Here is a 20,021-nt window from a genome sequence, read left to right as displayed (position 1 = left end):
AACAGCGCTCTGATTGGTTGAGAACCTTTGTTTGTGTCGGCGCTGGCCAATCAGCGCCCGAGATCGACGCGTGGACACAGCGTGGCTATGAGAGAGCAGCTCGTGCTCAGCAGCTGCGCTACAGTTGTAGTAAACACCGAGGGAGGACAGAAGACTCTTAAACTTTACAGTTTATGAAAATAAGACAAATTAAGAATAGATCATCCAAAACGCCACATGAAGAGCAAAAAACACGAGCGTGGCTCCATGTAGCTACTGTGTTTAATGCCAGTCTTATTGACTGAAATGCTACTTTTTAACGTTTTAGTTGCACTTTTCTAATGTTCCTTCCTGACATTTTTTCCCTTTACTTTAACCGTGATGTTTTCTAAAGGGATGAGTAAATTTATTTCCCCGCAGGGGAAAACCCATAAGAGGTTTACTTTTGGTTTCATAAGGGTTCCAGAGAGTTACAGTCAAAGAAACTATCTGGGTGATTCCCATAATGATGAGAATCCAGCCTGTTGTTCCAGTTTTGAACCCCATAAACAGATTGTGTTTTAATTTGTCACTTGAGAGTACAAGTTTACGAGTACAAGTTTACAAAAGTGGTTTTTCCGGGACTGAGACGGCACACGGACTGGTAATGTTTGACCTCAGACTATTTCTAGAAGTCCTCACTCAGCAGCTTTGACCCATTTTTCCCCTGTTACTCCACAACTTAAAATACTGCCATATGTTGGCTTCAGCACGTATCCCTGAGCTCCAGTTTCTTCAAACAAGGCTACTATGGTTAATGCAGTGGGAGGAAATAGCCAGATATGAGGTCATGTGACCTGCACAGCCAGTCGTTGCTGCTGCTGAGGGGGGACTCAAAATAGACTTTGCTTTGGGTGTGTTGGTGCTATTCCCTACTGAACTTTCACCCACTCGTTAGATGTTGTTCTAACATGTGGTGACCATAAATCCCTGAAAAGGAACACCCCACCCAGGATGACTCAATTTGGCCCCAGGGGCCACACTCACATTCTGAACGACCAAGGCCGATAACTGCCTACGTGATCTACTTTCCAGTATCGACCCACGATGGAGGTGACCTGTCAACTGGGAGAAACGGCCCTGAAAGACACATAGCTCTGGAAAAATGCCCACTTGTAAACACACTAGTTTGATCAGCTAGTGGGACATCACCGAGCACTCGTTACTGCTCCTCTGCCCGAGTCAACAGTGGACTAATGAGCAGACTGCCTCCTAGTGGAGAAGAACCCTGCAGAACTGTTCTGGGTAGAACCAGCGAGCAGTGATCGTTTATTCACAAAACTTGACCCAAAAAGAGGTCAATCTTCAGAGGACCTGACCTTTACCCCTCACCGATCTTACCCTCAATGGATTAAACCCGTTTAGTCGATAATGACATTTCTAGCCAATTTTTCCCAAATGCTGGAAATCTTCGACAGCAACAGAGAACTTGAGTATGCGGACCTTCAGGACCGCCTTCCAAATGTTCTGGGCAACACGACATAGTTCAGTGTTTGACAAGAAGCAGGAACACAAGTCTGAGAGTTTTAATTGAATTTTATTAAAAGGACATTCAGAAGCAGCTCAATGTGGACACACTTTCTATCTGGATCCTGCATCAAGACCTGAAAAGACATTTGAAGGCCATCAACACTTTGGAAAGCAGTTCCATTTATGATCATGTTCCCTGTAGGTTCCTTCAGCAGGAGCCTACTGGGAGGATTGATTTTGGGTCAAGTCCACAGCAGGTCAAGCACAGGGTCCTGACCGCCTTGGTATATGACCACAACACCTACAGACATGTTCAGCATGAAGGGACACTCACCTGCTGGAGAAGCAGTGCTGCAGCCCCAATTAACCCTTTAAGATGATTCAGACGTTAAAATCTTGATCCACTCAGCATCTATTTACAGACAAAAGTCACATCATTTGTCCCACGCAGGTTTCCCCTTAAAGAGATTAATACAAACTGGCAGCTCTGGAACTTGCAAATGTTTCAACCCAACTACCAGGACTCCCAGCAGTTGCTATGGAGACCAACGATGCCAAGTGTTGACTTAGTCTCGCACTGACTTTTGAACGAGCCAGTTGATGAAGCATCTGGCTGTAGATACCACACAGTGCTGCTGGTCTTCAGAAGGACACTCACCTCAGCGCCGACCGCCACAGCTCCACCTGAGGAGAAACAATGTAGCTCATCAACCTCACAAATATGCAGCGATATCCCACAAGTTTCATGGCAGGAAACATTGTGGGTAAAGCAAAACTACATGAGCCAACTGATCTAGGCACATCGGGATAGACATCAGCGGCCTGTGAGTTCCAGGTTCTTACCTTCACATTACGGATGCTCAGGAGCCGTTGAGGACGTCACCTCTGGGATCTGAACCAACTCTCGGTTCTGTTCCTCACCCTTTCAGGGCCCGCAGTTTTGGCTCCCTTCCAGGGTTACTCTGCATCCTTCTGCATGAGGACCAAACAGAAGGTCACAATGTAGCTCAGGAGGGTCAGTTAGGGCAGCACCAAAGCACTTTGTTCAGAGAGGCAGTTGTCATCGCGCTTCAGAGCAGTTGAACGTACTCAGCCAGTCATCATTACTGGTTACACCAAGTGTAGGAGGAAACCTTTAACTTACCCTTAACTGAAGTGTTCCCAGGCCTAATCCAGGACCTACGCAAGACAAGACAGTCTTAGAACGAGCAGCGGAAGGAACAATGCCGACTTTATCGCCTGTCATTTCTCAACAGTAACACTGCTGCCGTAGCAGCAGCAGTGGGTTGCAAGAGAAGTGATTATTCTGCGCACTGCATGAGCTGTAGGCCCCACATGGCAGGAGCCTAGCCCATACCATGCTGCCACAAGTCTCCAGAAGCAACGGAGTTTCCAACTGGAGAACCCTCCAATGGCAAACATGCTCACATATAAGGTAAATGGCTGGAGAAAGGGGCCACATTGGCTCGGAGCAAAGGCCCGAGAACTAACCTCATGTCGGAACAGGGCAGCAGATCTTTGGGTCATCTGGTCTCAAGCTCGGGTATAAAGCCAAGGTCTGCAAAAGAGGGCTGAATGTAATGTGACCTTTGACTGTAGGAGCAGGAATGTTGCAGGCCTCATTGTCACCGTGCAGCAACGGCCGGTGCTGAGGTGCAAGCACAACCCGCTGTTCTGTGGCTCCCGCCGCCCTGGGCCCCTCCACCATGCAGGAAAAGGCCACAACTTGGTGGCGGTGCGAACACGCTCCCCCAATTCCACATCTCACGACACATTTTAATCACATATAACGTTTGATACGACCCGATTTTAAGTCGGGTGAAATAAAAAACTTCAACCTATAGTTATTCCGAAAGTCTGCGGGTCATTTTTAAAAGCAAAAATAAACTTCCCGACACATGTTACATATGGTTGACACGGACGGTGGCTTTCAGCCGAGCCGGAATGTTCAACAACTCTTTACCTGCGTGGAGGATCCGATCCAACGGCCACATGGTCGAGGCAGGAAAGAAGGAAAGGCGGGCAGCGGCCGAACCATTAAAGCAACTTTACGTCAATTTAAATCGTTTTCCGGCGCCGTCTTATTCGCTTCACTAATGACGGTCACCGTAGAAACTGGGCTCCGCACTACTGCCACCTAGGGACCAGTCACAGCAACTTCCATTGTTATTTCTGCAGCCGCAGCCTCCCTGGCGATTGTTGCTGACCACCTCCATCCCGTCGGGACCACCGAGTCCAGGAGAGCATCTTTGGGATGTGGCGGGGCAGGAGATTCTTATAGATGTGCAGCATGTCAATATGGAGCAGAATGTTTCCAACACCTTGATGAAAGTGTGACACTAGGAAATGAGGCAGTTCTGAGGCAACGGCTCCTAAAGAACCTGGAACTTACAGGCCGCCGATGCTGATGTCTATCCCGATGTGCCTAGATCTGTTGGCTCACCTGACAGGCCTCTGTCACTCCACTGGGTCATGGTTTCCTCTCCTTTCCTCTCCTTTCCTCTCCTCATCAAGCAGACTAGTTATGCTGATTCTTGTGTAGTTTTTCTGCTTCTCCCCCCCCTCTATTTATTTACAGGTATCGCCGCCCTCGGAGCTGCATAATGACCTCCGGCCCCACTGAAGTGATTGTGCATCATATTTTTTGTGTGTGTTTCTGTGCTCTGTGCCTCTCCTCCTTCTCCTCTCTTCTTTCCTCTCCTCTTTCCCCTCCTCCTCCTTCTCTCCTCTACCTCCCCTTCACTCTACTTCTCCTCTCCTTTACCCCTCTCCTCTCCTACCTATCCTATTCTCTACCTGTCCTCCCCCTTCTCCTCTCTCTTTACCCAGCCGGCCATCAGCAGGAGGGTCCCCCTACATGAGCCTGGTCCTGCTCAAGGTTTCTTCCTGTTAAAGGGGAGTTTTTCCTTGCCACTGTTGCTTGTCTGGGGTCAGGCCCTGGGATTCTGGAAAGCGCCTTGAAACAATTTTGATTGTATAAGACGCTATATAAATAAAGATTGATTGATTAAAGTGGCTGGTAGGTGGACATACTGTATGTAGGTCTTTATAGAAGAGCAACGTTGTCCATCACCCATTTTCAGACTAAACTCAGCACATTTAGACTCTGAAGGTGCGTCACAGCCTAACTGCAGTTGCTCTGCTTAGGTGGTTGACACCGTCCGTTCACCTCTGCAGCAGCGGACATTTTCAATGTAGATTTAAAGCCCCACAGGTGACTCACCTATCAAATGTCTGAACACAATATTTGCTTCCAAAAATAAGTTTAAAACGTCATTTGAACAGGACTTTACTCAAATGAAAAAGGAGGGAACAGCAACACACATTTGAACTGAAATCTGGCTAATTTTGCATTCGTGAACAGTGTCAGAACTCCACTGCATCGACGACATTTGGAGCATGTGAGGGAACAAAAAGCTTCATTCTAGCACATTTTTAGATATAAAACAAACTGACAACTGTATAAAACTTACATTCCTTGAACAAATAATTTAAAATATGCCTTTCAATTGTTGTCAGAACTATAATTGAAGCCCAAAAAAATCAGACAAAAAGGACACCATCAACACTAATTCAGAATGAAAAAAACCCCAAACTATTTGAGTGATAAAATGTCTCCTCATGTGGCTGAGCACCTCCATGTGTGCTGCTCCTGACGTTAAGCAGAGCAGTGTCACCAGGTGTGTAACAGCACATCATCAGGTGTAAACTACAGCGTAGTAGCAGGAGGTCGGCTGTGTGGGCGTTCTCAGTCTCTTAGCATCACTCCATGCTGTTGGGGTCTGCCTGAGCCATGTAGGCGTCCAGCTCAGCATCCAGGTGACCTTTGGTCTTCGACATGTAGGCATCCAACTGGTTGTCCAGTTGTTCGCGGGTCACAGCCGGTCTGCCACGCCCCCGTCCACGACCGCGCCCTCGACCGGTGAAGCCGCCGCGGCCACGCATTCCACCACGGCCTGTGGAAGACGCACATTAAGTGCTGACCTGAAACAGGAACGTCTTTAAGTCTAAAACTCGACGGCGGCTGAACCGACCTCTGACCAGCCCCCCACGGGCGGCTCCTCTGCCAGGAAAGCCTCCACGATTACGACCACCTCTGCGTGTTGCCAGACGGCCAGCGGCGCCGCGACCTCGCACGAGGCCGCCCACGGGAGTTCTCTTCGCTGTGCAACACAAAGCAGCAGTTCAGAGGCAACGACAGAACGTGACACGCAGGTTTTGATGCCACCCAAAACGACGTGTGCTTTTAGACCTCTGTGATCAGAATCAATCACGTGTCACGACGCGAGTCTGTCAACGACTAACCTCTCAGGGACAGCGCTCCCCTCATCACTCCTCCTCTGGCTCGCCCTCGAAGGCCACCTCTGGTCATCCCTCGCAGTCCTCTCCCCCCTCCGACCCCCCCACGCATCATCGGACCAACGGGTCGGCCCAGCCGTGCCTGGATGTTGCCTTTCCCCAGGCGCTGCTTCAGGCTCTGATGGGAGTCGTGAGTGAATTGTTACATGTATAGAGTCTGATCAAAGGCCCACAGCTGAACCCAACGCTAAAGTTCACCTGCACACAAGTGCAACAGGACTGAACTACTAAGCTGAGGTAGGTTCAGCAGCTCTGCCAGCTTATGTACCTGACATATACCTGCCTGGTCTTTGGCCTCACCTGCTTTTGACTGAGAGCAGCTTGCACCGAGGGCCGGTTCTCCATCTGCTGGGCAAGCCGACGGTTTCGGGCACTAGCCAAATGCTGCTGCTGCATGGTGGCTCGAATGCTTACCGCAGTGGGCTGCTTGTTCTTCAGCATGTTAGTGAAGCTTTAGATGTGGGAGGGAAGAGAAGGAGGAAGTAAAAGAAGGGGACGGGATACACAGAGGAGGAGGAGGAAGCAGGGTTCCACATCAGCTCATTTCTTGTATGGATGTGGCACAGCGGCTCAGAAGTCATGTATGAGGTATGTCCCAACATTTGGCACCTGTTTTTCTCTCTCAGCCACTTTATGATTCACATGTATACAAGTTACAATGTGTTCAAAAACTAAGGAAGGAATTAAGACGAAATAAGCAAACTAGGGCTGTCAGATCGCCACAGAACTGACAATACTTCAATTGTACGATGTTAACCGTCATTTCGGTCAGTTCTGGGAGTAATTTTCCAAGCAGATGTTCAGCACAAGGCCCAGACATCCGAGAGTATCTAGACTCCACGGACAGCTAGTTACCCTTCTTTGTTACAAAACAACATTGCATTCCTGAGCTTACTTCTTAGCAAACTAACCTAATGTCCACCGCCGATGCTAAACTAAGCCAGTGGACGTATGGAAAAGTCTCCGCTGTGCATGAAAGTTTCGGAGGCACTCCTGTGAAATGATGCTACTCAGCTAAAAATAGTGATGGGTTAAAAACACAGCCCTAGTTGAAAGAAACAGACTGACAGAAGCAGAGAGGGCGCCCGAAGAAGAGCACCATGTGCCACTTACAGGCCTCCAGCTGACCGAGGTGTCATTGAGCTCCAGCACCAGAGGCCTTGGGCATGAGAAGTGCTTCCCCACCCAGCCACTTACAGCATGGACCGTGACTTATTATAGGACCACAGCAGCGGGGAGAGGACGGGGAAGGAGAGCTCCTTGTCACGTCCAAGCTAGGGCTGGGTGTCGGGTCCTTGAAAGATTTGGAGCACAGAGAAGAAAGCAAGTGTACTAATGTTTGAGAGAGAAATTTCGGAGGCAGAGGGTGGTGTTCAAATTCCCCGGTTTACTTCAAACTGCCTCTTTGCTTTTTAGTTGTATACATGACGTATACTGTGCCACCTAAATGCCGAAGCATTTGCAGGACAGATGGGGTGGTTCAACACAACCTTACCACATGTGACCACAACACCCCTTTGATGGCGTTTGTGCACTGCTCACAGAAAACACCCAGGCCGAGTCGCTTCACTTTTCTACGTTACTGCACTTAACCCCACCGATGCTAACGGTGAAAACTCTGGGCGAGCAGCGCACACAAAGGGCACGGCTGGAATAACATCCATGTCAGGTCCGGTAGGTTTCCATGTGAAGCACTAGATCTTTCACATGCCAATTCTGGCCTTTGCACCTGGTGTGTAACAGCTGACAGCGTGCGTAGCTTCTCACCGCTCGTTCAGGGACACTTTGGTGGTGCTTTTCAGCACCACCTTTTGTGAAGAGGTGGCACTCATTTTGACTCTTCGCAGACTCCTAAAAATAAAAATGGGACAAAACCAAAAGATAAGCAACAATGGAATATGCAGTAAACTGTTCAAATGTCAGCCATTAAATTCATTATACCTTTGAATATATTTTAAATACATGCGACAGAACAAACAGGGCTCATTTGTCTTCAGTTAAAGTGTGACTTTAAGATTATTGTAGCAGAATAAACGGTCAATTACAAACCGATATTTAAGACTAGTTCAAGCAGCACAACTTTAAAAACAAAGGAGACCAGGTGAGGAGATCAAGAGATCCAATAAGGACACTGATGAGAGTAACTTTAAACAAAGGGTTTGATCCACAATGGAAAACGGTACCGTATTATTTAGCTGGCATCTAAACGAAACTGGAAAAACAACTTCTTAGTAGTTAAAAACCACCGAGACAGATCAGTGTTACTAAGTAGCTGTATGCCCACGTCCCCTGAAGTTATGAGTCTTACAAGTCATTTTAAAACAAGTGCAAAGACTTTTTATACTTACAGCGACTATTTTGGCTGAGCGGCCTTTCAGTCAACTAGTTAGCTTTAGCAGCTAGCTTGTGCCGACACGGCAATTGCGTTGTCCCAACTCGTTATATAATTCTACGCGATTTAACCTCTATTACGTTGACGCGGCAATGGGAGGCTGCGGTTTACCACGTTAACAGTTGGTTTCGAGAGGTTAAAAAAGGGATCCTAAGGCGTCAGAGACGGCGGTCCGAGTTTCGTCTATTCTAAAATGGTGCTGTTGCTACCGCGGCCAGCCTGGAGGAGAAAATGGAGAGGGCCACGTGACTCCGACGTCACGGTGACGCGTTTCCGGCCTCCCCGTCGACGCTGGTAAAATGGCCGCCGTGGCTGTGGTGGAGGCCGCTGCAGGAAAAGATGCCATCGCAGAAGGACTCGTAGACCTTCTGAAACCAGCCATCAAACAGCTGGATACGCACGTTCACGCAGTCAGGTACTTTCTGTCTCCGCCTGAATCTATGTGTCATGGCGACGATTAGATGGTGAGACCATCTGACTGCCTCCTGACTTCCCAGAATGGTTCTTCTGGTGTTATTGTAATATTTTGTTATTAGAGCATAAAGCAGCATATAAGTTCTACTCAGGTTGTGATTTCCACTTCATTTCATTGTGTTCTGTCGACTTGTGTTTTGCATTAACGCGGGAGTGGAGTTTATTTTGAGGACCTCCACTGTTTAGTACTTTGTTATTTGTTCTTTCCTCATGACATGGCGTTGCTTTTTACAGGGAAAGTCAAGTGGAATTAAGAGAACACATTGACAACCTCGCTTCGGGTAATGTCCTGTATAAAAACCCTTTACCTTTGTAGCATTGTAGGAACAAGTGTTTATTTTCTGTTTATTTACCCCACCCCTCCTCCCTCATTTTTTGAAATTTTGCATGATCTGCAGAATTATGCAGAATAAATGAACACCAGAAGGTTGCCCTCGATCTGGACCCATATGTGAAGAAGTTACTGAATGCGAGGAGGAGAGTGGTGCTGGTAAACAACATCCTGCAGAATGCACAGGTTGGTGAATATTTTGTCAGGATTTATAAAGCTTCTAGCATTCATGTGCTGATTGAACTAGAACTGTGGTTTCATTAAGATCGTAAAGCTCCTTGAGACCAAGAGGTTATTAAAATTGGCTAATAACTATAAAAGTGCTTCTGCCGATACCTCCTAATCTCCTGTTCCAGGAACGCCTGAGGAGGCTCCATCACAATGTTGCCAAGGAGACCGCACGAAGAAAGACCATGCTGGAGGCTTCAGGTGTTTTCACCACTCGCTCCCCAAGCAAACCCTGAGCCTCCCTCTGACACCTCGCAACATTTTGTGACCTGTTCTGATCCACCTCTAACCCCAGGATATCGTCCTTTGACCGTCCTACTGTCCTCCTGACACACTGACCTGCACTGTCTGTTTCTGCACGCGATGTGATGACCTGATCTAAGCATCCTGTATCTTCTCATTTATATAAGTTATTGTGCAGATATGGAAACACAGGTATTCCAACTGTAATGTCTCCTTATCTAGACGGCGATGCGCAGACATTAGTGAATATGAGTTGGTGCCGATAAATTGCTTATGAATAATACAATTGATTGACTTTCAGCAGTCAGTTTACATTAGAAGAACTCTGTTGCCTTTTGATTTATCTGTATCATTCTACTAATATTGAGCTTTATAATCAATGTTATTCCATGCTGTATAAAACATTTCAAATAAAAGCAGCTGGTCTGACAAAAAGTGAATGATTCCCCTAAATTCTAGTTATGTAACCTCATCATCTGCATCAAAGGTTGGATCCAAATCAAAATGAAACAATATATTTATTTAACATGACCGGACACAAACGGGTAATTAAACTGACCATGGGGTTGATATGGACGCAAAGTTCCTTCGCTCTGCTAGAACTGTGCGTGGTGTGCGTGTTTCTGCTCGCGCGTGCTAATCTCCTCGGCGCCACCTTAAAAAAACAGTCTCGCGGACCTGTCAATCTAGGCAGACCAGACAGGGCCTGTCTCGCGCTTGGCGGTGTGAGAACCGTCACGCCATTGGTGGAGAGCGGTAACCTCCGTGAGACCCGCGCGCCCATTGGCTGCAGCATGGCGAGACGCCGACGTGCACGACGTCTGCTGTCTATTGTTATTGTAGCGTGCGCGTGGAGATCGGCCAGGATGCACGAGGAGGCGTAGAGGGTGATAAACGGACAAAAGAGTGAGGAAAGGCCGAAATAACGCGATTGACCGGGCAGCTTTAGCTCCGAAAACCGCGCTCTCTGACCGGCCGGAGGTCCCTGAAGCCTGGCCGCCGTGGAGCCAGACAGCGGCGGGTATAAACACTCAGCGGCTCCGCTCCTGCTCGGAACTGCAGCTCCGTGACGGCAACAATCGTCGGATAACTCCGACATTTTCGCTCGTAACTTCTCTCCTCCGCTCCGGCTGATGTGTAAGTCCAAACTGTGGCGTTGAGCTTTGGGTCTCTGGAACATGTAAGCGAGGATGTGACGAGGCGGTCGCTCACACCAGCCTGGATCCAGTTGTTGTGGTCAGGTTTGGATTATTCCCAGGTCTGAAGATGAAGCCGTCAGATTGCACGGGTGAAGGCTGAAGGTGGTTTGGGATGTTGGGTGTGAAGGTTTAGGAAGATGTCAGCAGGCTCCGTGACTCAGGAGGAGGAACCGACTTTGGCTCCATAAATCACAGACATTTTCACTGAAGCTGTCCTGCTCAATCACCAACACCGCAGGATGAAGGGTCGGCAGAGGGTGTGTGTGCGTGTGCGTGTGAGTGTGACAGTGAGTATCTAGATACTCATTCTTCTAGCAAATCAGGACGTTTTGGCTGCTCCTCACAACATCAAAGGACTGTTTGAGGGTTAAAATGTGGTTTCAAGGCTGTGGTTAGAACTGGGTTTGGGTCAGGGGTCAGAGGTCAGGGTTAGGATCTGGGTAATACAGCATGTCTATGAAAGTCCTCACAGAGACAGACGTGTTTCAGGAGGTATCCTGTGACAAATGACCAGAATTCTGCTTCCCTGGACAGTCCTCCTCACATTCTGGGCTTGCGTTGGCTCGATATTTGAATTATATTTCTTTATTCTTTCATATTAGTGAGATAATTCAACACTGGTGCCAGAATATTTCAGAGCCAGTTCTGTTCCAGGCCATTCCACACGGACGTTCCTCTCACAGTCCGGAAACATAGATGGTGGGTGATGGATGGATGGATGGATGCTGGATCAATGGAGAAAATGATAGATAGGAACATCCCCAGAGTTGGGTGAAGGTGGAGGAAAAGGAGGAAGCAGATGAGTCAGATGTTGGACCATAATTGTGTAACTGTGTAAGGGTTTAACGGTGTACTGGTGAAACGGTGCTGACGTCACTGAAGATGTTTGGTGATGCTTCTAACATCTGTGTAATTTTGGGATTTTTTTGCCTTCGTATCTCAGGTTTATTTCACATGTTACAGTAGCGTTTGACAGGATTTACCGCATGTTCCTGACTGTAATTACTGTAGAGGACACCACTCAGGCTCTTCTTTTCTGACAGGGACAGACTCTGACCTGGGCCATCATGATGCCAGTGAGCTTTCTGGTCACTCATTGGCCGACCATCTTAACAGCAGGTGAGTCACAAACATCCACTTCCTGTCCAGGTCTGGTCCACCTGTTTTCATCAAGTTCATTTAGTAATAAATACATGTCTTTGCGTGTGAGGCCAAATTAAATGTTACGTTCCTCCTGATAAATCTGAGTCCATGTTTGAAGGATCGGGTGCTCTCAGAGGACCAGTTAACTACAGGTTTTTATGTCCTGTGACGTCCTGCAGCATCATGTCGGTGAACCCACCGAGCAGCAACGACGCCTGCCTCAGCATCGTCCACAGCCTCATGTGTCACCGGCAGGGCGGCGAGAACGAAGGCTTCGCCAAGCGAGCCATCGAGAGCTTGGTGAAGAAGCTGAAGGAGAAGAAGGACGAGCTGGACTCTCTCATCACTGCCATCACCACCAACGGCGTCCATCCCAGCAAGTGCGTGACCATCCAGAGGACGCTGGACGGGCGGCTGCAGGTCAGTGCGTCACTCTGGATCAGCGCTGGTCTGGAGACACACACTTCAGATCTGGGTTTAACCTCTCTCCCCCCCCCCCCCCCGTCCCTCCCCAGGTGGCGGGCAGGAAGGGGTTCCCTCATGTGATCTATGCACGGCTGTGGCGTTGGCCGGACCTCCACAAGAATGAACTAAAGCACGTCAAGTTCTGCCAGTACGCCTTTGACCTGAAGTACGATAACGTGTGTGTGAACCCGTACCACTACGAGAGGGTGGTGTCGCCAGGCATCGGTACGTCGCCGTCACCGCCGAAGGGTCTGTTGGCCCAAACAGGTCCGCTGGGACCGCTGACGCCGTTTTAATGAGATTCTTGTCACCTTGTTTCTTGCAGTTGGTCTCAGCCTCCCGAATACCGGTGAGTTCCCCCCTGTAGCGCCACCTGCTGCTCACGGCGGGTTCGCCCGCGTGTTGTCAGGTCTCGAGCTTGAATCCAGATTCCCGTTGGCGGCGGTGATCCACATGTTGGGTGATGGCGGTGTTGACGTGTGTCTCATCCTGTTGAATGTCCTCCGTCCTGCCTGTCTTTGATGTAGCGACACCAGCCGGCCTGATCAAAGAGGAATACATCCATGACTGCATACAGATGGACCTGCCGCCTGGAATGCCCCTGTCCGACCACCAAACGTCCCTCAAGCTTCCTCCTCCAGACCATTACGGACAAGCTTTGCCCCCCCCACAGATGTCTGCAGAGCCCCACGGACCACCGCCTGTCAACAGATGCGCAAACTTGCCGATCTCTCCCAAAGGTCAGCTTCTTTAATATTGCATGTTTGACCAGGATTGGGGGGGGGGGTCACACATTTCCGATCTCTTCCTCTGTGTCCTCCCTGCAGTCTCCGTCAACATGCTGCCGCGGCAGGGCGGCCACGCCGACGGAGCTTTGCAGGCGGCGTCTCCTCAGGCTCAAGTCATGACACAGCCGCCCCCACCAGCGACCCCGCCCCAAGTGCCCCCCCAGCAACAAACGGGCCAGCAGACGTCCCAGCAGCCCTCCATACCTGCGCCACACTCGCAGAGTCAGAATAATTACAGCGGCGCGAAACACCCTCAGAGTCAGGCGGCGTTCCACGGTGAGTTCACGTCAACATCTGATCCGAGTCCATCATGTGAGGGATAAAATAGCCCCGGAACAACTAGGGCCAGTAAAGCACCAGTGAAGAACATAGATGGGACCGACCGAACCCACCAGAACTCCTGGTTCTGCTCTGTTCCTCAACTCCCAGCATGAGGGAGTTTTACATCTTACCACGAGGCCACCTGGAAACAAAAGAGGAACCAAAAATAAGGGATTACGGGGTTGTTCCAAGAACTGTTGTGGAGATTAACGTAGGATTATGGATTGTGGGTGTTTCTGGGGAGGCACCGAGCTGTTGGATGGTGGTTGACGCTGACCTTTGCTCGACCTGTGTGTCAGCAGTGTGGACAGGCAGCAGCACGGCCTCCTACACCCCTGTAGGACCCCAGCAGAACGGACGCGCCCACCAACAGGCTGCCCTGCACCACCCCAGCCACCACTGTGAGCCCAACTGGTGTTTGTGGACATCGTCTCCGTGCTGCCAGACCCTTCACGCTGTTGTTCTCTTTCAGGGTCCCAGCATCACGGCTCGGCGTCCTTCTCACCGTCGGTGTCCACTCATCCAGGTTTGAGGCCTTTTTACTCTCTGCATCTGTGCAGACATCAAAGCTTTCTGCCTCCAACATCAACGGGAAAAGATCTGCTCTGTGTAATAACCCTGCAGAAACACCAGGAACTTAAGAGAATGATAGTCCTAAAGAAATGGAGCTGCTCAACAGTGTCCTGTGTTATACTGCGTCTCGTGGTTCCAGTCCCACTAGCAATTGTGTCCCGGTGTCTGTGGTTTTTAACAGCTATTTTCGTGGCAGGACCGGAGTTCTGGTGCTCTATCTCCTACTTTGAAATGGACGTTCAGGTGGGGGAGATGTTTAAGGTGCCGTCCAGCTGCCCCGTGGTGACCGTGGACGGGTACGTGGACCCGTCTGGAGGCGATCGCTTCTGCCTGGGTCAGCTGAGTAATGTCCACCGCACGGACGCCAGCGAGAGAGCCAGGTGCGTCGCGGCGGAGCAGAACCTGCGCCAAACCCGGCAGAGCTCTGAAATCACCACCGTGGCCTTCACGCACGTGTCTCCCGCGTGTTGCAGGTTGCACATCGGTAAAGGCGTGCAGCTGGAGTGTCGCGGCGAGGGCGACGTGTGGATGCGCTGCATGAGCGACCACGCCGTGTTCGTCCAGAGCTATTACCTGGACAGGGAGGCGGGGCGTGCGCCAGGTGACGCCGTGCACAAGATATACCCCGGAGCCTACGTCAAGGTGTGAGCCCAGCAGAGATGTTTCCTCACAGACGTTCCCCACGTTCACAGAGGTCGTTGGTGCCAGAGGTCGTCCTGTCCCCAGACGTGTCTTTGGTTTTGCCTTTAAAACACAAAAAAGAGGACAAAGACCTGAAGAGCAGAACTGTGGCTGCTGCTGATGCGCCGCCGTGGACAGGAAGTGTAAACTCCTGTGTCTTTCCTCCTCCAGGTGTTCGACCTGCGGCAGTGCCACAGACAGATGCAGCAGCAGGCAGCAACCGCCCAGGCTGCAGCTGCTGCTCAGGCCGCTGCTGTTGCAGGAAACATTCCGGGTCCAGGCAGCGTCGGCGGCATCGCTCCCGCTATCAGTATGTCTGTTTTCTCTCTTCCACCACATCACCATCCTGAAGAGGCTGATCTCTAATATTGTGTGCAACATTAGCTTCTACCAAACTTCAAGATAAAATTCTGTGAATTTCTAGCATATTTGGGGTGTTGTGACGTGTGTGTGTGTGTGTGTGTGTGTGTGTGGGGCAGAAACAAAACGCCCTAACCCCTTTTTTGGACTTCAACCATGAATTTAAGACAATACAAACCTCACAGTTCCTGTTAGCAAGGACATGCTATCTTGCTAATGTCCCAGACTGCACCTGTGTAACTTGCTTCCACACATTTATCAGTGTTTAGTCTGTGTGAAGTCAAGGACTGTGACTGAGGGTACAGTCACTGACATTTGAAGCAAACACGAGCAGGTCAAGTCTCCACGTCAACGACAGCACGAAGGAAGCCTCATGACTGTAGCGCAACATGCTAAGATCAGGTCAATTCATCTTTATTCATCACCGTCTCTTACAATCACAACTGTCTCAGGGTGCTTGACAGAATCCCAGAGGGGTTCGTACTTAAAGGTAATCCAGCTGTTTCCCCCCGTCCTGACCAAGGACGCTTCATTATCTCATGTCCCATTAAATAAAGGTGGGTGGTGGCAACTCTGGGTTGAGAAGACAAAACATGGAAGGTGTTCTGGTAGTCGGGAAAGGTCCAAGAACACCATCAGAGCACTGCCCAGGTACCTCTGAGCAAGGTACCCAACCCACAAATCCTCATATGTCCAGCGATGAACTGTGGACTCCTCCGGGGGGGACATGCCTTCGCCCATTGTGGACCCTCTCCGTGACCCCGAAAGGGATAAAGCGGTTAAGGAGACGAGACTATAAGATAATAAGATTAAATATCCTATAAGCCTCTGAGTTTTGACATGGGCGTAGAATGTAGCCAATCAGGAAGCAGACGTAATTAAAAACTCCAGCTCCTCCCCCAAACTGCTTAGTTCAGCTGAAATCAGCTAAACCTGATTGTTCCTGATAAACTCTTTGCTTCCGTTAGCTATAAAGGTCGAACGTCTTTGCTTCTGATATAATTACCAGATGTTCAGAGTCCTTTAGGAATCAGACGGCGAAGTTAAAACACCTTTGTGTGTATTTCAGGTCTGTCTGCAGCAGCAGGGATCGGCGTGGACGACCTGCGGCGGCTATGCATCCTGCGCCTCAGCTTTGTAAAGGGATGGGGGCCCGACTACCCCCGACAGAGCATCAAACACACCCCCTGCTGGGTGGAGGTCCACCTGCACCGCGCTCTGCAGCTTCTGGACGAGGTGTTGCACACAATGCCTTTAGCTGACCCAGGACCTGCAAACTGAGGGCCACAATAATGTTCATGTAGTAATGAGGCTTGTATGAATGTGTCACACACGCACACACACACACACACACATATAGAGTTCTTGTTGCTTTAATATCCTATTGATATACTGTATGCTTGTAACAATCAACGCACACATCAGACTGACCCTGTTTACAGCTTCCACAACATTTGCTCAGGGCCAGTTAAAAGTGTGTCACTGTCTGCTGGTGATGACGATGCCTTCAGGGTCCCTGCACAAAGACAGTTTGAAATGCTGCAGGACCTGCAGGAGTCAAACTGCCAACCCTCTGAGAAGAGGTCAACCTGTTCTACCTCCCTAGACGCATCCGAAAATATGGTTTTGCATATTTTAAAGCAAACGGTGGTGACCTCTCACTTTTATCAGGTTTTGTCATCTAAATTCACGATGGAATCTTCACGCGAGCCATCACGAGCGTCCCGGTACGAGCGTCCCGGTACGAGCGTCCCGGTACGAGCGTCCTGCATCTGTAAAGTAAATGAGTAGAAGTGTCCAAACGAGGAGACACCAGGATCTTTCTGGAAGATCTTTGGTGGTCGATCGGACGAGCTCTCGGGCTCTTACGGGTGATTCTGCTGCGTCGGGTCTGCAGGTGGTGTCACACATGTACCGCAGTAGCGTCTGGCAGCGCCGACAAACACTCGCCGGTGCTCTGCCGGTGCTCAGCCAGACTCACGTAAACCAACCGCAGGAGCTAATGCGACGTGTACCTGGGGGGACGAGAAGCTGCTGAACTTCTCAGCTGCCCGTTTGCCTCGCGAGTCCAGCAGGATCAAACGCTGTTGTGCCGCGTCGCCATGGCAGCAGGGGTGTCCACACGCAGGGTCACGTGACTGATGTGAGCGAGGCAGGTGTAAACAGGGTCACACACTCTAAAACCAAAATCTGTCTGCAGCCAGACCCTGAAGTGCTGATGTCTTTGGGGGTTTTATTGCTTTAACAGGAGATACGGAGCTTTGTGTTGATATGCACTGTAGAAATCCAGGGATGTGTTCTGGGAATTCACTTCCTCTTTATGCAACGTGGTTTCTTTGACTTCTGCACATTTATTCCGACAGACTGGTAGAAATGAGGACGGGAGGCATCAGGACGTACCTGTGTCTGACGTCTCTGACCTTTAACGGACATGTTTCCCACTGAAGTTGGTCCATCTCTGTGCTGTTTTCAACACTGTTAGCATTGATAGCCATTAGCACTCTGCTCCAGGGAGCTCTTCTTTATTTTTTTGCAGCAAAAGTCTATAAAGGCAGAAATGTTCAGCTTCAAACTGGTGTTCTTGTTCCTGGTAACAACGGAGTGTAAATCACCAAAGCCAGAATACCTCATAGCTTCCTTATCTCCACCTCACCTTTAACCCAAAGGCTGCTTCAGACGGGTTAATGTCCTGTTCTTCTCATCATACTGGCGGTTCTGGTTAGTCCTGCCGCACCGCAGCGTCGCAGCCTTCTGCTCGTGCCTTTTCTGTTCTCCGGGTTTGCTTTCCATTCATCCGTTCCTTCATTTCACCGGTGAAACACAAAGACTGATGAACTGTGACCTCTGACCTCTGCAGGTCTCGGACAGATGCTAACTGACAGTAGAAGCCACATCAGTCGGTAACACAACACATTCATGTCTTTTTCTAGATGTGCACAAACCACAGCTGATACAGAACCAGGTTCATCTTAACCTGCAGACAGTCAAGTCACAGTTTAAAAATGATTTTCAGTTCATAAATGGACCAATCTCGAAAATCTTTGACCCATCACTTCGTTACCCTGGAAACAGAAGGTTAGAAGACACATTTACGAAGGTCGACTGATACAAACCACCGGGAGATCTCAGCTCACTTCCCCACACGCTGGGAGAGACACCAGTAGCTTAGTGTTTATAGGCTTTAGGATCTTTGGAAGGTCAAAGGTCAAGGTCCCTCTGGATTATGACACATCACCAAAATTTAACGAGCTCTGCCTTAGAAACATTTCCTGAAAATCTTATAGACATCATTAATAACTTGCGTAGGGTCCGTTTACACGAGAGCGTGGAACCGGTTCAGGTTTTTAAAGATGCTGGAGTCTGGAGCCCGTTTGTGTATCGTTTCGATTTTGTTGCCTTTTCAGGTGCTCTCCTGTAAACGGGCCTTAGTTATTTTCTAATAAACAAACGGCGGCTGTCACATAACCTCCTTGGTGGAGGTGATAAAGCCAAAAAAAAAATTCTTTTTGTTACCAAAGATGTGACAACAAAAGACCGTAACCTTGGCCGTTACCAGTTGGTACCGTTATAGAATAACCCCAAAAAATTCACCTTCCGGGTCCACAGCTTTTGTATCCTTCCAATAAGTTTTCCACTTCTGATGCACGAAGAGGGTTTAACCCTTTAAACCCTGACACATCAAAAAATAGCCAGGAAATTCAAATTTTTTGGAAATGAGATGTTTATTGAACCTTTAAACAACCTTTTACTTTTTTTATGACATTTTTTTGTATCAAATATGATACAAACCAGTAAAACGTCAACATTTTTTCAACGACCCTCACACATGACCTTTACACCTGACCTTCAGACATGACCTTTACACCTGACCTTCAGACATGACCCTCACACCTGACCTTCAGACATGACCTTCACACCTGACCCTTACACGTGCATATTTATGGTTTGTGCCTTTTGTGGTGGACGGTCTAGATGCAGGTCACATGATCCAAACGTGTTGCTGGTCACGCCTTGTTCCCTCAGGGATTTGCGTTAGAGCTACAAACACGTGTCATTTGTTGCCTTATTTAATCTGTTCTCTTGACCCTCAAGCTCATCGTCATCATCATCAGCTTCATTTCTCCAGTCGTTTCTCTTCACCTCCATCACTTGGACGTCCATCTGTTTTGTCGTTCCCTTTTCAGTCAATACTGACGAAGAATCTAATAAATTCAACATTTTTAGAACCAAAAAAAAATCTCATTCGTGAAACTTTCCATTTCCCACAAAATAAAAACGTTAAAAAGAAGAAAAATCATTTTATAAGAACTGAAAATGTCGCTTCTGTAATAATGGAGGAGGTGGCTCTTACTGCTGTACTGCAGCCTACCACCAGAGGGCGATGAAGATGTTCTGGCTTCACTTTAGTAGAGCTCTGGTGTGGTCGTCTGTGTCTCTGAACTTCAGTTGTCATGGTAACAGTAACTGTTTTAGACTGTCCCCAGCTTCATTCTAAAATCCGTCTGTTTGTTGTTTCTCAAACATTTAATTGATTCTTAATAAATGTGAGAAAAGTTTCCTCCAAACCTGATGTTGCTTCATCATGACTTCATGTGGACTTTATTCTGTGTCAACATGTATCAATCAAGAAAGAGTCAACATATTTATTTCAAAGTTTAACAAATATTAAATTGTGTGCACTAAATAATTAGCTTTGTCCATTTTAGAATAGTGTTAACTTTGTTTTTCTGCTTGTTCTGTTGTAAAGATGTTTCACTCTTGTAATATTCACTATATATGAAAATAAACAAAGTCAATTGTCGTATTTCTACATTTTTGTCGCCTCTTTTACGATCAAGTATCATTTTATGAATAAAAAGAAAACAATTGATTATCCATTTTGTTGGTGGATGCTGTGGGAATATGGCTTCATAGGTAGCTCAACGTTTGGGTGACCAGGATATCTTGTACGTTTATGGTAGACAACATCAGATACT

General features: G+C 48.6%; 3 protein-coding genes, 1 long non-coding RNA gene and 1 other non-coding gene across 10 annotated transcripts; 2 read left to right on the top strand and 3 right to left on the bottom strand.

Annotated features, from left to right (window-relative positions):
* Positions 1-1,536: 1,536 nt before the first annotated feature.
* On the bottom strand, positions 1,537-3,599 carry LOC105418697 (uncharacterized). 2 transcript variants are annotated; one of them, XR_965784.2, is made up of 7 exons: positions 3,452-3,599; positions 2,980-3,046; positions 2,633-2,667; positions 2,332-2,460; positions 2,071-2,172; positions 1,823-1,900; positions 1,537-1,622 (listed from the first exon to the last, which is right to left on the bottom strand). It is a non-coding gene; the product is annotated as an uncharacterized lncRNA (long non-coding RNA). The 2 variants fall into 2 exon arrangements; XR_965783.2 differs by having other exon boundaries at positions 2,147-2,172; positions 3,452-3,598.
* On the bottom strand, positions 1,987-2,122 carry LOC115251873 (small nucleolar RNA SNORA8). The gene has a single exon (XR_003890387.1). It is a non-coding gene; the product is annotated as a small nucleolar RNA SNORA8 (small nucleolar RNA).
* Positions 3,600-4,761: 1,162 nt separating the features above from the next.
* On the bottom strand, positions 4,762-8,467 carry chtopa (chromatin target of PRMT1a). 3 transcript variants are annotated; one of them, XM_029845179.1, is made up of 6 exons: positions 8,351-8,467; positions 7,615-7,698; positions 6,148-6,298; positions 5,794-5,965; positions 5,523-5,651; positions 4,762-5,444 (listed from the first exon to the last, which is right to left on the bottom strand). In XM_029845179.1, the coding sequence occupies exons 2-6, from the start codon at positions 7,677-7,679 to the stop codon at positions 5,251-5,253; spliced, it is 711 nt and encodes a 236-aa protein (XP_029701039.1). In that variant the 5' UTR covers positions 7,680-7,698; positions 8,351-8,467; the 3' UTR covers positions 4,762-5,250. The 3 variants fall into 3 exon arrangements, with proteins under 3 accessions (XP_029701039.1, XP_029701040.1, XP_011617191.1); XM_029845180.1 differs by having other exon boundaries at positions 7,577-7,698; positions 8,196-8,466; XM_011618889.2 differs by having other exon boundaries at positions 8,196-8,466.
* Positions 8,468-8,492: 25 nt separating this feature from the next.
* snapin (SNAP associated protein) lies at positions 8,493-9,945 on the top strand. The gene is made up of 4 exons (XM_003977686.3): positions 8,493-8,654; positions 8,948-8,994; positions 9,112-9,230; positions 9,401-9,945. The coding sequence occupies exons 1-4, from the start codon at positions 8,539-8,541 to the stop codon at positions 9,506-9,508; spliced, it is 390 nt and encodes a 129-aa protein (XP_003977735.1). The 5' UTR covers positions 8,493-8,538; the 3' UTR covers positions 9,509-9,945.
* A 100-nt stretch (positions 9,946-10,045) lies between these two features.
* On the top strand, positions 10,046-19,855 carry smad10a (SMAD family member 10a). Of its 3 annotated transcripts, none has more exons than XM_029845176.1 (13): positions 10,046-10,652; positions 11,758-11,833; positions 12,037-12,277; positions 12,373-12,547; positions 12,648-12,671; positions 12,850-13,062; positions 13,150-13,386; positions 13,731-13,832; positions 13,904-13,957; positions 14,201-14,384; positions 14,478-14,646; positions 14,857-14,995; positions 16,115-19,855. In XM_029845176.1, the coding sequence occupies exons 1-13, from the start codon at positions 10,649-10,651 to the stop codon at positions 16,324-16,326; spliced, it is 1,830 nt and encodes a 609-aa protein (XP_029701036.1). In that variant the 5' UTR covers positions 10,046-10,648; the 3' UTR covers positions 16,327-19,855. The 3 variants fall into 3 exon arrangements, with proteins under 3 accessions (XP_029701036.1, XP_029701034.1, XP_029701035.1); XM_029845174.1 differs by having other exon boundaries at positions 14,186-14,384; XM_029845175.1 differs by having other exon boundaries at positions 10,047-10,652; positions 13,734-13,832; positions 14,186-14,384.
* The last annotated feature ends 166 nt before the right edge of the window (positions 19,856-20,021 follow it).

This window comes from Takifugu rubripes, chromosome 12 (genome assembly GCF_901000725.2).
Source record: "Takifugu rubripes chromosome 12, fTakRub1.2, whole genome shotgun sequence".
In the NCBI taxonomy this organism is placed as follows: Eukaryota; Metazoa; Chordata; class Actinopteri; order Tetraodontiformes; family Tetraodontidae; genus Takifugu; species Takifugu rubripes.
This window is presented reverse-complemented; position numbering and strand designations above follow the sequence as displayed.